Source organism: Anguilla anguilla, chromosome 9 (genome assembly GCF_013347855.1).
Source record: "Anguilla anguilla isolate fAngAng1 chromosome 9, fAngAng1.pri, whole genome shotgun sequence".
In the NCBI taxonomy this organism is placed as follows: Eukaryota; Metazoa; Chordata; class Actinopteri; order Anguilliformes; family Anguillidae; genus Anguilla; species Anguilla anguilla.
In genome coordinates, this window is record NC_049209.1 from 25,966,510 (window position 1) to 25,981,760 (window position 15,251).

Genomic DNA, 15,251 nt, shown 5'->3' on the forward strand with positions numbered 1-15,251 from the left:
GGGAGTGACAGGGCCCGGGGGCTTCCTGCTGCAGGTAGCGGCAGGGGAGGGGCATCAGAGCTTAATGTCCCGTAGCAGAGTGTACGGCCTGCAGGGCCAGGGACGTGAGATTGGAGATTGGGGCCTCGCCTTCGGGGCGCAGCCCGAATAACTGCACTGAGGTGAAGCGTTTCCTGCCGTTCACTCGCTGCCGTTACTGACTCAAGTGTTTTATTTCTTCCTGTGCCCATTACACGCTCTACTGGCCAGCCATGTCCCCGCTACAGTCCCAGCTCTGTTCTGCTGTTACATACACTATACTACTGCTGCTGCAGGACTACAGGGTTACTGTTCTCTACCGACTGCCTTCCTCCTCCATCAATATCACCACCATAATCTTCATCACCATCATCACCATCATCGTGGTCATCCACGCCACCACTATCGTCCGCACCATCGTTATCATCCTCTTCATCACCACCATCATCACAACAATTTTCCTCAGATGTGCTCAGCGAAGGGAACTTCCAATGCTGAACACAAGCTGTAAGATCGTTATCACCTTTATCTTCTTCATCATCGTTGTTCCACAACAGAGCGTTCTTTCTTCAGCCCCCCTGCCCCCCCTACCCCTCCGCTTTCCCTCCCCACCACTCCTCACACTACTGCCTAGTCAAATGAGTACAAGACCTCACTTATTTTGAGAAATAGTAAAAGTAACTTATAAATTGCATTGTTTTGGCCCATCTAGACAACATACTGTTTTTTTCGGTGGTTCGGTATTTGTGAGCAAGCCTGACACAGGCTCAGAGAAAGCACCCAGCTCATCATCTATAGTTCTGAGCTTTGAAAGTGCATCGTGTCGCTGGCTTGAGGAACATGGTTTAAGATTTTGGTGATTATACCCCCTGGTCAGGCTGCCATACCTCCATATTCTGAACAAGATCTGCAAACAGTGTAAGGGCATAATCTCTCGGGTGTTGTCCTATGTTGAAAGGCACAACAGACCTTCCATAACTGAGAGCGCTAAAGAGCCTCAACTGCGCCTCAAGATACTTGAAACAACAAACTTGTCATCAGCTAGGACAGCTGACCAGGAAAGAGAGACATACGTTTGTGATCTTCGACCAGTTCAAAACCAGACTCCTCAAAGACATTCACAACAATGCAGATCAAAGTCAATTTAGTTAGTCCATCTGGCTGGACAGAGATTTTTCTGGCATCCGATTGACAGACATTAGAGAACACATCCATCATTGCCAAAGCTGCAGCATTGGCAAAACTGCTCAACCTGGTGGTAGAGCTCCACTTGAAAGCAGGATATCTCCACACAGTTGGAACTCATTTGCATTGACTGTGGGCCTGCTCAAACCAATAAGTCACCGTCCAAGTAGTCACAGCTGATGCAGAAGCATTAGCGTTAGCATGCTCTTGCTGCAGGCAAGTCAGCTAAACAGGTAGCAAACTTGGATTTCTGCATTTCTGGGTTTCCTGAGGGCATACATTCTGACCAGAGCGGCAGTTTGCAAAGCCACCTGTTCAGTGAGCCGCTGAGAGCGTCTTGTCGTAGGAAGTCAGCGCCTCCTCCCATCTGCTGGGGAACAGCAGTGTGGAATGTTTTAGCGGAATTTCCCACAGCCCCCCCCGTCTCTCCCTGCTGCTCCGGGTCCGAAGGCCCGGGGGACACACTCACCCAGTGGGCTGAGAAGTACACCCCCACGTACGAGCCCTCCAGGGAGCTGCTCTCTATCGTCTGCCCGCCGTTCCGGAGCAGGGGCCCCGCCACCACCTCCACAAACGGTTTGGGTCCCCATGGAAACTCTAGGCCTATGGAGAGGGAGGGGTGAGGAGATTGGAGGGGAAGGGGTTAGATGACTATGGAAGATGATATGAAAATACATTAGTTCATCACAATTTTAAACACATCTAAAAAACAAAAACCCCAGAATCAACATTTTTTTTGTATTTCATCTACTAACCAGGCCCATCATTCACAAAAAGTAGTAATGACAGCTTTGAAAATCTCTTCAGTGTGAATTCCTGCCCTCAAAGTCAGACACCCTAGCCAAGTCCATCACAAAATTCTGACCTTTACATTAAAACTAGAGACAAGAAAGAGGGCAGGATTTGTGCTTGCTCCCATGTATCAGGTTATCCTACCATTACACACATTAACATTCCAAAATGTGTGTGCGTGTGTGTGTGCTTGCGCATAAGAGAGAGAGAGGAATAGATACATGGTGTGCCTGAGAGAGAGAGAGAGAGAGAGACAGGAGCAGATACGTGTGTGAGTGAGAGAGAGAAGATACGTGTGTGTCTGTGTGTCTGTGTGCATGTGGATTAATTTCCCTTAAGCTAGGTTTCTTGCAGATCTACGCGTAACATCTTTAACGGAAACAACACTGCAGTACAGTGCAGGCATGGTATTCATTAATCGGTCCGAGTGTGTCACTGCGCTCATGTGAAATCCAATCTGCACTGCGGGTGACATCCCGCTAGGCCTCTTCCCTGTTCTCCTGCTGTTCCCGGGGAGATGAAGAACGCTACGGTTCCTTGCTGCACAAGAGTCTTAGTACGGCTTCACCAGCTTGAGTCAAAATATTAAGATGTTGGTTACAGAATATACCCCGCATTCGGCATTGAGTGAAAAGCTTTTCCTGCTTTTCATCCCCGCTCTGACAAGAGGCTCGTGGAGAGGAGTGGTCCCTCCCATCCCTATCCCCCTGTGTGAGGCCCCCCCCCCTTCCCCTTAAGGGTTGACACCCATTTTTCCCCCCAAAACGGTGACAAAAAATACAGGTCAACACCCACCTTTGGGGTCATCCCGGACCACCAGCAGACCGTTTCTGCAGACAACCTTTCCTGTGGCAGCATCCACAAACACCAGGGACGGGATACTGGTCACTTTATACTTATTCCACAGCTTCATCTGTAGGGAGAGAGAGGGAGAGAGAGAGAGAGGTAGGAGGGAGGGAGAGAGGGAGAGGGAGAGGGAGGGTGAGAGAGGTAGGGGGAGGGAGAAAGGGAGGGAGAGACGGAGATAAAGAGAGAGAGGTGGGCGGGGGAAGAGAGGGAGGGAGTGGGGGGTAGAGAAGGCAGGAGAAAGAGAGAGAGGGAAAGAGAATGAGAGGAAGAGGGAGAAGGCGGGACAGAGAGGGGCGGAGGGGGTTAAATTCCTGTGAATGAGAGGCGCTCGGGAGCAGGTCCAGAGCGAGGCAGGGTTTTTATGAAGCACAGAGCTGCAGGAGGTAATGGCCTCATTAAAGCCTCTCCGGTTCACAGAGAGGAGCTTCAGCAGACACAGGCCTGTCGCTCACTAATGAAGCTGTGCCATCATCGCATTTCTGTCCACCACTAACGAGGCCGGGGCCAGGCCCCCGCCCTTACAGCACGTTCACCCGGAGAACATCAGCCCTCCGAGATAAGTCACATGCCGTGCTTCTTAAAGACGAACACACCACAATATTAAGGGTGAACTAGAGTCATAAAATTACAAACCGCAACTGTGTCTTTAAATTATTCTTTACACATACAAAAGAAAAACTGGAACTTTAAAATGGGGAGGTGGGGGGAAATTGTGCTGTGAAAAGCACATCTCTCTTTAAACAAGCTCATCAAAAATACATAGTTTCATTTTGCACTTAGCTATACAAAAAAAAGAGAAAAAAAGGAAAACGTGCCAACACTTGAGAAAACAAAGACAGGGTTTTACTCAATCCAGAACATCATCAGTGCATTAAAATCTTCCAACTGTTTTCCTTCATTATGTTTCAGCTGAAGTTCATTATGTTTAATTTATGTTTCGGTTAAGAGCTGAAGATATGACTCACAACTGAACAGCGGAGCAGGTTGCCAACAATTACCTACACTAGACAAGCTTTCCCATCATATCAATCTTGCCAATTGTCACCCAGCATTTTTCCTGTTGCGTTTCCCAGTCCTTCCTGGGGATTTGTCGAGACGGTTACAGAGAATTTGATGAAATTTAGAAACCGTACAAATCGAGGGGTTAAAGGCGGCTTTAAAAAATGAGCCAGGCTCAACAGAACAGCAGAGCAGAGGGCCAAAGCGTATTCGCTCTGAGAGCTAGCTGCGCATCTGTTGCTACGATTCAACTTTAACGAGGCCATCTTTTGGCAGCGTGCAATGTGAAAGGACAGTTCCCCCCCCACACCCCCCGCGGTCCTCTTAAAACTCTTCATAAAGCAAGGGCGACTGGAAAATCCACTCAACACAAAGACATTTGACCGGCTGCCCCCGCTCTGTATTGCTGTGGCTGCTTTTCTCTCACCCTCACTCTGATGAGAGCTAATCTGTGAATAATTCAGCGAGAGAGGCTCCAGCAGATGCTAAAGACAAGCTTTGAAACCCCTAGTACAATGATGGTACAAATGTTGAGCAGTCAAAAAAAAAAAGAAAGAAAAGAAAAATGTGCTAAAAAAAATGTTTCTAGAAACGTCAGTTTGGATCTGTGAGAAAGTCATATTTAGTACCAGAAACATAAACATGCATTTGATAGCACACAGATGATCGGACAAGGGCTAACTAGGGTTGCCAGATGTTGTGTTTTCGACTGTTTAATGTTTAATGTTTCAAAATTATTTGTACAGGTCCGGTTTGTGGTTGCGATCGGTCAATGTAATGTCCGGTTTGATTAACTGATTAAAGAAATTCCCTGCTAGTTTGAGGTCTGAGAGAGACTCACTTATTCCAAGATGTTGTCTTGCAAATAATATCAGAATTTCAGAAATATGTCCTTTTATGTTTTTGTATTATGATCTAGAATACAGGATTCCTCAACCTGGTCTGGAAATGTTTTTTTCTTGCACATTCTTACTTTTTGCAGTAAACCCTAAGACGTGAATACTAAACCAGAGTACTGCTGCCTGTTCTGTTTATCTACCAAAACTTGAATGGTAATTTCGACCCCCAGTGTATACATGTCCTTGGTACCCTATATGCAGTTCACATCTTCAATTCCCCAAAGGACACCAGATGAGGATTCATTCATAGCTTGGTTTACGATTAGCAAACCCTTGGGGGAAAAAAACTGGGCCTGTTGTTTCCTTTGCACTCCTGCCCTATTACACAGTCAAGTTATTTCCTGACAGACCCTGTTGATGTTCATAGGGGCTGACTGCCCCAGCTAAATGGCGCTTGTTAAGAACTCATAGGGTGTCCCATAATCTCCCTTTCATTGGTGTGCGTATCCGAAAATCACTCGACAGAAATAATACACCGGAGCAAAAACATGTGTTCAAATCGATGTGCTTCTTTTTGTTGGCACGAGCCCACGCGACGTTCCTTAAACACGTACGCATACCGATGTCTCTGGAGCAATTTGTACAGGCAGCAGGGTTATTTTCTTCAGACCAGGCTTACGAGACTCTCAGCAGTTCTACAGCGAAAATGAGCCCCTCCACTCTAATTAAATCACTGATTCTCAGTGCAGTGATGCGCCCTAGTCTGGAATCAAATTCTGACCGCGCCAGTGCACACCAGGTCCAGTGGTCCTATGGGATGACACATAAATGACCATAGGGTCCACGAGTCCTATGGGAACACACATAAATGACCACAGTGCTGGTACTGATGGGATTGGCTGAGAGGAATACATAGGGGCAGGCCAGGGAGGTCTCTCCAATGTGAAGGGCAGGCTAGGAGAGGGGGATTTAAGAGATATCAGCCGGCAGGTCCCATTTCATACCTCCACAAAGCAAACAAAAGACTAGGAGCTTCTCTCCCAACAGCTCAGATGTCCGCATCTCAGCCAGGCTGCAATGCTGAGCACTGCAGATCCGCTTATTCACAAGGACTCTCTGAGGAAGGCACTGTTTTATTCAGAGCAATCTGCATCACTAAACGAGAAGCACGATGACACAGTCCCACTCAAAGGTCCTCGAACGTCTGGGGAGCGGGCCACAACACGGACGTGCCTCCATAAAGCACACAGGTGGGCGGGCATCGCAATGGAGGCGTCTTCCTCTCCGCTGAGCCTCGCCCCGTCTCTCTGAGCACGCGCCAGCGTCTCGCCTCGCCCCATGTAGGACCCCCCCCCCTCCCCCTGCCCACCCGGGCCTGCCAGAGCGGCCAGCGAGGTAAGAGCGGGCCGAGGGAAGGAGCCATTGGCCGCCGTTCAGGAGCGCTGCAGGGACGGTAAATCACTCAGAGCGCGGACGGGCGAGTCATTCAGAAAGCATTAGGCTGGCAGGGGCAGAGCGCGCGACTGGAGCAGCTGCGTAGCTGTCGCTCGTCATTAACGAGCAGGTTTATGACTGGAAGGGGGCCCTGGCCTGCGCTGCCCCCGGCCCGCGTTAATGGGCCTGGCTGGAAACCAGCGGCAGCGCCGGCTCCGAGCACAATCGAGCGCGCAGCAGCGCGTGTCCTTACGAGCGCGCTTAAGCTTCTTAAAACAACCTACTTTGAGGTTTAAACGCTGAAAAGCAGCGGTGGTTGCTTTTGTCCGAATCCGATTCCCTGCATAGCTCCCTGGGAAAAAAAACTGCGAGAGCACACTTCCTGCTTGGCTCCCTGGAAAAAGCTTTTCCACAGCAGAGCGGATGAGGCTTTCTCTAATCCATCTGGATGGAAGAACCAGACACCAGAAACACACGCGCAAACACACACACACACACACACACACACACAAGCTTACCCACATGAGCAAATTCACCCACATCCACATGTAACATGCATTAGGACAATTTAGTGATAAGATCACAGTCATAGGAAAACCATGAAATACCACTACTCAGTATTATTCACCCTCTGAATACCTTTGGCTAACACACCTCCAGAAGTTTTTTTCCAAAACAAAATTGATTGAATTTACAGAAAAAATGTAATAATTACATTTCACTTGTGGTTTTATTCTGCGATCAAACACTTGGAGCCGATCAGTTGGAACAGCCATTTTATCCTCTTTGAGCAAGTGGAAAAATGTACCGCTAATTCTGTGAAGGCCATGCACAGACAGAAAGCCAGACGGACTGCCAGGATACTGCGCATGTGTGTAGTGCAGTATACACAGGGGAGTCAATGGCCTTTTTTCACATGAGACTTTATTAATGGCTCAACGCTGCTGGGACACACACTGTAATATTCGGTGTGGATGAAATGCACTCATTTCCCCCCACAGAGACCTTGCTGATGGTCTGTAGAAGAGGGAGCAAAACAGACGGTGCACTCTCACAGCATTTACCCTCTACAGCATGCATTAGCCACCGTTTACAGTTTTTCTCAAACTAATTAGATCATGTACGGTTGTGGTTTGCGTAATGAAAACAGACCCCACAAATACATACGCACATGCACACACACATCCACACACACACACACACATAAACACACATACATACACACACACACACACACACACACACACACACACACACACACACACACACACACACACCTAAGCGTGCACACACGCACGCACAGTGAACATACATTCAAACAATACCCAGCAGTCACAGGAACATATGTAATGACAACAGATCCAGCACACACTCATTCCATTGAATGTAGAAACAATACATGCACACACAAGCATACTCTCTCTCGCTCTCTCTCACACACACAAAACAAACAGAGAAGGATATAAGGTTACAAGTCTTGTCTCCATATTGTCTGACTGGCAGGTCATGCGCAACAATAGATTTGAGGTCTACTCTAAACAGACCTTGGAAATAACACGTTCCTGCATTTACAGCAAACATATGGACAGAATTTATTCACTAGTCATTTCCAATCACCATTCAGCTCCCACTGTTCCCACCCTCACTGTGCCCCACTTCTACAGGAGTGGCTCAATTTGAAGCATTCAGCCAATGGCTGCTGAGATTACAGTGAGACCCCATGGGCATATCATATATAGGATATTTACTGTAGAAAGAAAACCAGCATCCTACTGCGGAGCAAATTTTGGGTTATCCAGATATAGCCTATGCCTGGCTGTGATGCTACATTTGTGCCAGCCAGCAGGTGGGCTAATGCAAATTTGTTTCTAATTTCAGCTTCAAATGCATCAGCTTCACTGTCATATTCACAGAATGAGAGAAATTCACAGCTAGATGAGCGTTATTTATGAAACAGCTGCATTGTTATTAAGCAGTTGCACCACAGAAACCATTCAATATTAAAGCAAAACTGAATTAGACATTATTTTTACAAGTGCAACGCAAATAACTAACGCATGATGATAATGATGATAATAATAATAACGATAATACTACAATCTGCATTCTTATGCACTGGTGCATGCTTCACAGGACCCATAATATGATCCACATTCGGCACTGTGGAGTAACTTGGCAAGAAATCCTCCTTAATGGTCCAGTCAAGCTTCTCCGTGACGCACTGATCCCATCAGGAAGCTATGAGGGAAGACAGCTCCACCAAGTTCCACAAGAAAAGTAACAAACTGACCGGAATAGCTCCTGACTGCATGCAAAAACTGCGCAGTTATATCAGACCAAATCAGATCCACAGCTTAGAATCCAGTGCAAACTGTCTGCTGTGAACACCAGGGCAGTCACGTGTATGCATATGTGCATTTGGGTTGTCATTTTTTGATAGGACAGTTTTATGCACATCACATGAAACTTTCAACAATCTTGTAAGTCAGTAACTTTACAGTGGTTTTCTTTATTGGTCTTTTCTACAGTGCACACCACTAGATGGCTCTAACTCCTGTAGGTCTGCTAGGCTAAGCAGAGAGAGAGGAGGAGAGGCGAGGAACTGCAAAGAATTCTGGGAAACAAGTGAAGAACTAGCGTTTTTTCCAAACTTTTCCTGACCTTAGGAAAAGAAATGAAACCTAGCAAACCAAGCTCTGCAATGTAGATTTCATTTTAAAAAAACATAGATCAAATATCATACTATGTATTTAGCTTAGCTATACTTATTCAAACCATAGAGACATGACACAGTTCAAGACTGCTAATCTATTTAGCAGTATTCTAAGTCTGAACGGCTTTCTTGCAGGAATTCATGGGAAAGCCATTTCGGTGAAATGTAAGTCACATCTGTTGGACGGAAGCCTTGCTTTGTCGTCTTCGGACATTCCCTAACCTTGAACCAGGTCTCAGAAATGGTCGCGCTTTGTTTACCTCTTACATATACGGACAGAATGAAGACCAAAAACCTCCAGCATCCGGAATACAGATCTTGACCACACCTCTTCCGCGACAATGTTATTGTAACACCCTATTCAACCGCAGAAAATGTTCACGGTCAACAAAGTTCAAGAGCTGGTGGCGCTCGTGGCGGACATCGAATGGCCTGTCGCTTCTGGTCACTAACACAGGCAGGGCATGTCACGGCACACTGTGGCCTCCCAGTTGATACAGTTGACTGATAAACGGTCAGATGTGTGGGGTATTGGGTGTCAGCGTGTCAGAGGATTTAGGGGAGGTCACTGGGGTGAGAGAGGAGGGAAACCATGTACACCCCTCTGCCCAACCCCCACCCCCCTCAGGGCGATGCGCAAATAATCTGCCGGGCTGTAAATCTCACACTCCAAAGGGATCGGGTGAAGCATGAATTTTTAAACTGTATAAAGGAAGAAAACGCTGAACCTCAGTGGGAGATTGGAGCCCTGGATACACTGGACTCACTATCAAACTTCCCTGCACAGCACAGCCAGGTCAGAGGTCAGAACAACAGGGGGTTCAGCCTCCTCCGGGGGTTTTTAAGCATTCTGCCTGCATTCCCAAAGCCCGTCCAGGGCCGCTGTGCTTCCTGCACTTACAACAGGCCCAGCACACCCGCACGCACGCACGCACGCACACACGCACGCGCACACGCGCGCACACACAGGCACGCACACACACACACGCACGCACGCACGCACACACACAGGCACGCATGCACGCACGCACACACACACACGCACGCACGCACACACAGGCACGCATGCATGCACGCACGGACACACGCGCGCGCACGCACGCACACGCGCGCGCGCACACACACACGCACGCACGCGCGCACGCACACACACGCGCACGCACGCACACACGCGCGCGCACACACACACGCACGCACGCGCGCACGCACGCACGCACGCACACACAGGCACGCACGCACAGACCTAACTTGCATAAATGAATGCTTGCACACACACGCACAATATTAAGGGTTTTCACCATTAGGCAACTGACAAATCTCACTCTGAGGCCTCCAGGCCAAAAAACAAAAAACAAAACAAATCTTGGTGGTTCATAAAGCACGCTTCTCCATTAGGCCGCGGCGCTAGCGAAGTAAATATTTACACCCAAGCAGTTGTTACAGGTGAGACTCACTGCATGCGCTGTTTAACTACAAGCAGGAGTGAACTGAGAGTCACGGAGCATTGGCTTTGAATGCAACCTCTTCACATGCCTCTTCCCAGCATTCTCGCAGGCGCTCGTCAAGCCGAGACACCACCCTACGGGCCGTCCCTGCCTGGCTCTGGCTCTCCACCAACCCGGGCTGCCGCTGCTCACCGCTCGAGATTGGCATCACTTCGCGCACAATAGTCCTATTCACGTCTGCGTGAAGAAAAAAGAAAAAAAAAACACAGACTGCAGCGCTGGCCAAAAATAATTCATATCTCTCAGGTTTTCATGAGACAAGGTAATCTAACACGTTCACAGAGCGGAGCCTGGCGCGGGGCCGCAAAGAATATCTCCCTTCCTCTGGCACAAACGCGGGCACGCAAACACAAACATGCAGGCGTGCATGCACAGACCGACACGGCCCTTTAAAATGAATCCGTTCACATTCATTTCCATACAGTTTTATTGTGCACGTTGGTTAAAAAATGGTAATTTGTATTTGGCTCAAAGACCCAGTTACATTACACATCAAAACACATAAAAATGTACAAGGATGAACAACAAGGTGAATACATAACAATAAATAACACACATTGCATGTTTAATAACACACATTTCACGTTTAATACACATTGCATGTTTACGTAATACATAATAATAATTACAAATTACATGTCTGCAATTTGGCAGCTAATATAAACTGAAAGTGAAAAACAGCAAGAGCACACGCTAAATAACAAAGATCCATAAGACCTAGCCTGTATCCACTCAGGAACATCCCACTAGCACACATGTACCGCTCGGAAAAATAAATCACATCTCAGTGCGGTTAAGTAGTGGTCCAGGCCAGGCCAGGGCAGGCAGTTGTTTTTGTTTCCAATAGTTACCGTGGTTGAATTCGCTACGCGGGTGCACACACCGACGCCAAGTCACTCATAGATCAGACCACAGTAAACATTTCAGTTAGGGCCACAAGACAGAACAGATTTAAGCAGTCATCCATGAAATTATCAACAAATTTCACAGAAACGTCAGATCAAATGTAAATGTTTGGGGTAACTGAATAATTAAGGGCAACGGGCTGACATGAAACCCAAAAATTGATACAACCCTCCTTGCCCACCCCTGATCTAAGCATGTTGTTGGATACATCCTGTGTCTTGGAGATTACTGGGTGGATTGGGAGCGATCCACATGGCCTGGTCTCCACACTCTGTGCCTAATTAGACCCCCTCTTACGAGCATTTGGTCTGGTCTGGTCCTGTATTTTTGGACCCCCTCTTACAAGCGTTTGGTCTGGTCCTGGTTTTTCAGACCCCCTCTTACGAGCTTTTGGTCTGGTGTGGTCCCAAGTTATTCTGTCCTGGCAGAGCGCGGGACGTTAATCCTCGCAACGGTAACAGCGGTACGCCGAAACAGCCCCGCGCCGCGCGGGACGCCCCGTCAGCACATTCTCCGCGCAGTCGCCGGCGGCGAGAGAATGAGAAAGCAGCCATTGTCTTCTGGAATTCAGCCCGTCGCCCTGAAACCAGCGTGCGGCGCAGACCTGACAGCGAGCACAGTGCTGCCTGCCCTTCTCCCTATAAACAGACCTACATCTCTTCACTTTCAACAGCTATGAAGTACGCCCACTGAAACACAACACGCAATAGGCCTAAGCCTAAATACACTCTGCATACACATAAGTAGGCCTACATATACAGGCTACACAGAGACAAGGCACTTTCACAGTGGATGGGAGAAGCCAGTCTGCTGATGCGCTGTCTGGCAGCCTGGCAACGGATTTAAACAAACATGGAGAATACGGTGTGTTCGTTTTTCATCTCTCATCATCTCTCAAAAAACCTTAAGTCTGTGCTACACGTGCCCTCCTGAACAGCCCTCTTGATCTTCCTGCCTAACTGTCTCTCAGTCGCTTAGTAAGGCTGCCACATGCTTAGCTGAAGTGGTGAGGTTTCTAGTAGAAAAAAGGGTGGCTTGCATCTTTCCAGTGGGTGCTAAGCATCAGCATGGGTTGAAGCTACTCTGCCCCTCCCCCACCCTCACTGTAATGTGTCTTGGGATTCATGAAAGGCGCTATATAAGGCGCAACTCATCATTAACACCGTGTCCTGTGAACGCACAACTCCACATGCGAGCAGAAATGAAGCTTGTATGTCGTCCAGAGCTCTGTTTTTCTTCAGCGCGTGCTAGGCTAACGCATTCTAGACACTGCACAGCAGCCCTCCAAACGGACCGATGATGTCAGACCACAATCTCCTCCAGATCCGTTTAGGTGTTCTCTCTGGGGAGGGCGGGAAATCGCTGCCACTGCATAATTAAGGAGTGCGACGCCAACGCCGCGCTGCGACACTGTCCCCTTCCAGTGGCGCGCTTCCTCCGGTCCCCTCCCACACGTTAGGAAGCACGCTAGCAGCTACGCTCGCGGCTTTATCGCTGATCTTCAAATCTGCTCCCCACAGACGCCTAAATCCGAACGAGTCGGGAAAAAGTGTTCTGCCTCGCACCTCTCTCTCTCTCTCTCTCTCTGCCACACATCCGCAAATTTACCCTCAAAAATACACGCCGCCAGCTCAGATTTCCTCTGACAGAATGTCAGTCGTGTGAAGTACAACCTTACACACGTTGTTTCCACATTCCTGTCTCTTTCCCCACTTCAACTCTACCCTCCATTTACCATCACAGTGACAAAATCAGTATTGGAAGCAAATGGGGGGGGGGGATAGAGAGAGGGAACACAGGGCTAGTGTTAGTCCTGTGTCTGTGTGACTTATGAGTGTCAGGCGGCGGGCCTGGACTCTGAGGCGTGGCTGGGCTGCGTGGGCGTGGCCAGCCTTTCCGGTGAGGGGGAAACGGAGGGGTGTAGACAGCTGAGGGCGGGGCCCATCGGGCTCCCATCACCTCTGGGCTGAGTGATGGACAGCAGTGTCTGTGCCCGTGACCTGCGCGGCACATCTATAGCGAAGGGGGGGGTCAGAGGTCAGCTCGTAGCCAGCCGGAACGCGGCCTTGAAGCGTATGGCTTGCACGCTCGACTCCCAGCAACCCCTGCTCCCGCCGACCCCCCAGACCCAGCTCAGCAAAATAAAAACTGACACGGGAAGAGAAATCTTTAAACACTTAACCTTTAAATAAGCACCAGCCTGGCCTCCTCTTCAAGGCCTTCCCCACCTCCTAGAGAGGGGAACGCACACACACTGCCACGCGATGGATGGTTGCACACAGCCGGACCAGGAAAACACACACCTCTTTGCACACACAAGTCTGGAAGATTTTACCTGCTCTACATTGTGTACCCGTTGTGTCATTTTTCTGTGAACTAAGAGGACCTAAAAGGCAACATGTCTGAAGTCCCTCCCACTGTGGAGGGGAAGAGGTCACCAGACAGGACTAAGCCCTGAATTTAGGACTTATCTGGTCCCAATTCAGAGGCTCTGGGCTTTGTCAGACATGTCCGCCCAAAATAAATTAAATCAATAAAAATGAACAGCCCTGCATTTCAGTGGTACAGATAAGACAAGAAATGGAGGACAGCTGGAGATAACACAACATCAAATTACTGTCCCTTCCACTGTGGTCAGATAACAGATAAAAGACTTTCTATCAAGAACTGTCCTGCTGTAAAATAATGGCCGGTCTGCTGGTCAGTTCTGCCATTTAATAAGAAAGACTAATGCAGTGGAGTGGAAGCAAAAAAAAACAAAAATAATAATTCAGCAAGTAGATTTCTGAGGCATGTCAGCCACAGAGTTTACTATTTTTAAACCTTAAAAGTGAATTCCAACATTCTGGGATGAGGAGAGTGGTGAAGGCCAATGGTGAGCGTTTGATAGTGTCGTGCAATCCGTCCGCGGAGGAAAGTAACCATTTAAAAACCTGCCAACACATCGGAATTTAAGTAGGTAGCCCTATTCGGCTGGAAAACCACACTCTCTCTAGAAAGGGATCCATTCAACGGCTTTGTAAGTGTCGCTTTGAAGTGGTTTTCACACTGAAAAATGTGCTTTCTTTATCGAATCCAAACAGACAAATGCAAGACGAATGAAATCCACAGTATTCGGTCATCACTGCTTCCATATCAAGGACTTCACGATCATCAAACACCATTTAAAGCACATAACTATATTTTATACACACACACACAAAAATATAATACATACACCAGTAATAATCATTTCGTAGAATGTAAATATTTTACATATTATGAAAACTGAGGTTCATGTATATTTCTGCATACCTAAGAGCAGCAGCCAGTGTACAGTGACAGGGCAGAATTTCACAGAAATTCAAAACTCATGGTCAATTTGATAACTGATACATTTGTGCTCTAAAAATAACCAAACAAATAACAGCCTCCAACACCACGACTCAGGCTTCTGCACTCATGAAAATTAGTTTACAGACTGCAATGATAGCATCAGTGAGCTGCAGCTTCCCCATTCTGCACGTTTGCAGTTGCTTTGACAGAAAGCACAGAGAGTACGAGTGCGTTCCACACTGTGGTCTGAGGGACACCGTGGTCTGGTGGATACTGTGGTCTGAGGGACACCGTGGTCTGGTGGATACTGCGGTCTGAGGAAATGCACAGAAATGCACACAGATGCATGACCACGCGTGCACATGCGCACACACAGACATACATGTGCACATGCCTAATGTACAATTCATATACTAATGTACCTATAGTGTTTTGCAGGCAGGCCAGTTCAGGAGGTGGAGCTGTGTGGTGGAGCGTATAGGATGCCTGTTTGTGAGTTTGAGAGTGGATATGTAGGACACCGCCCGTGGTGAAAGAGACAAGAGCGGAGAGGTGCAATAAATCTGTAACGACACGGATCTGTCTGTCCAGGGGAGGGGGGCTGGGGACGGGGCCTGGGGTGGGTGGGAGGGGGGCTGGGGAGGGGGGCAGGGGTGGGTGGGAGGGGTAATGGAGAAAACACAATCCGCTTCAGCA

The 15,251-nt window shown here is 48.2% G+C and overlaps 1 protein-coding gene across 1 annotated transcript in view; it reads right to left on the reverse strand.

Annotated features, from left to right (window-relative positions):
- The window catches only part of LOC118236469 (nucleoredoxin), a 51,076-nt gene that overhangs the window by 7,612 nt on the left and 28,213 nt on the right, over positions 1 to 15,251 (reverse strand). The window contains exons 2-3 of the mRNA XM_035434897.1: positions 2,791 to 2,908; positions 1,673 to 1,806 (exon numbers count right to left, since the gene is read on the reverse strand). Coding sequence (XP_035290788.1) covers positions 1,673 to 1,806; positions 2,791 to 2,908 — 252 coding nt within the window. The remainder of the gene's footprint in view (positions 1 to 1,672; positions 1,807 to 2,790; positions 2,909 to 15,251) is intronic.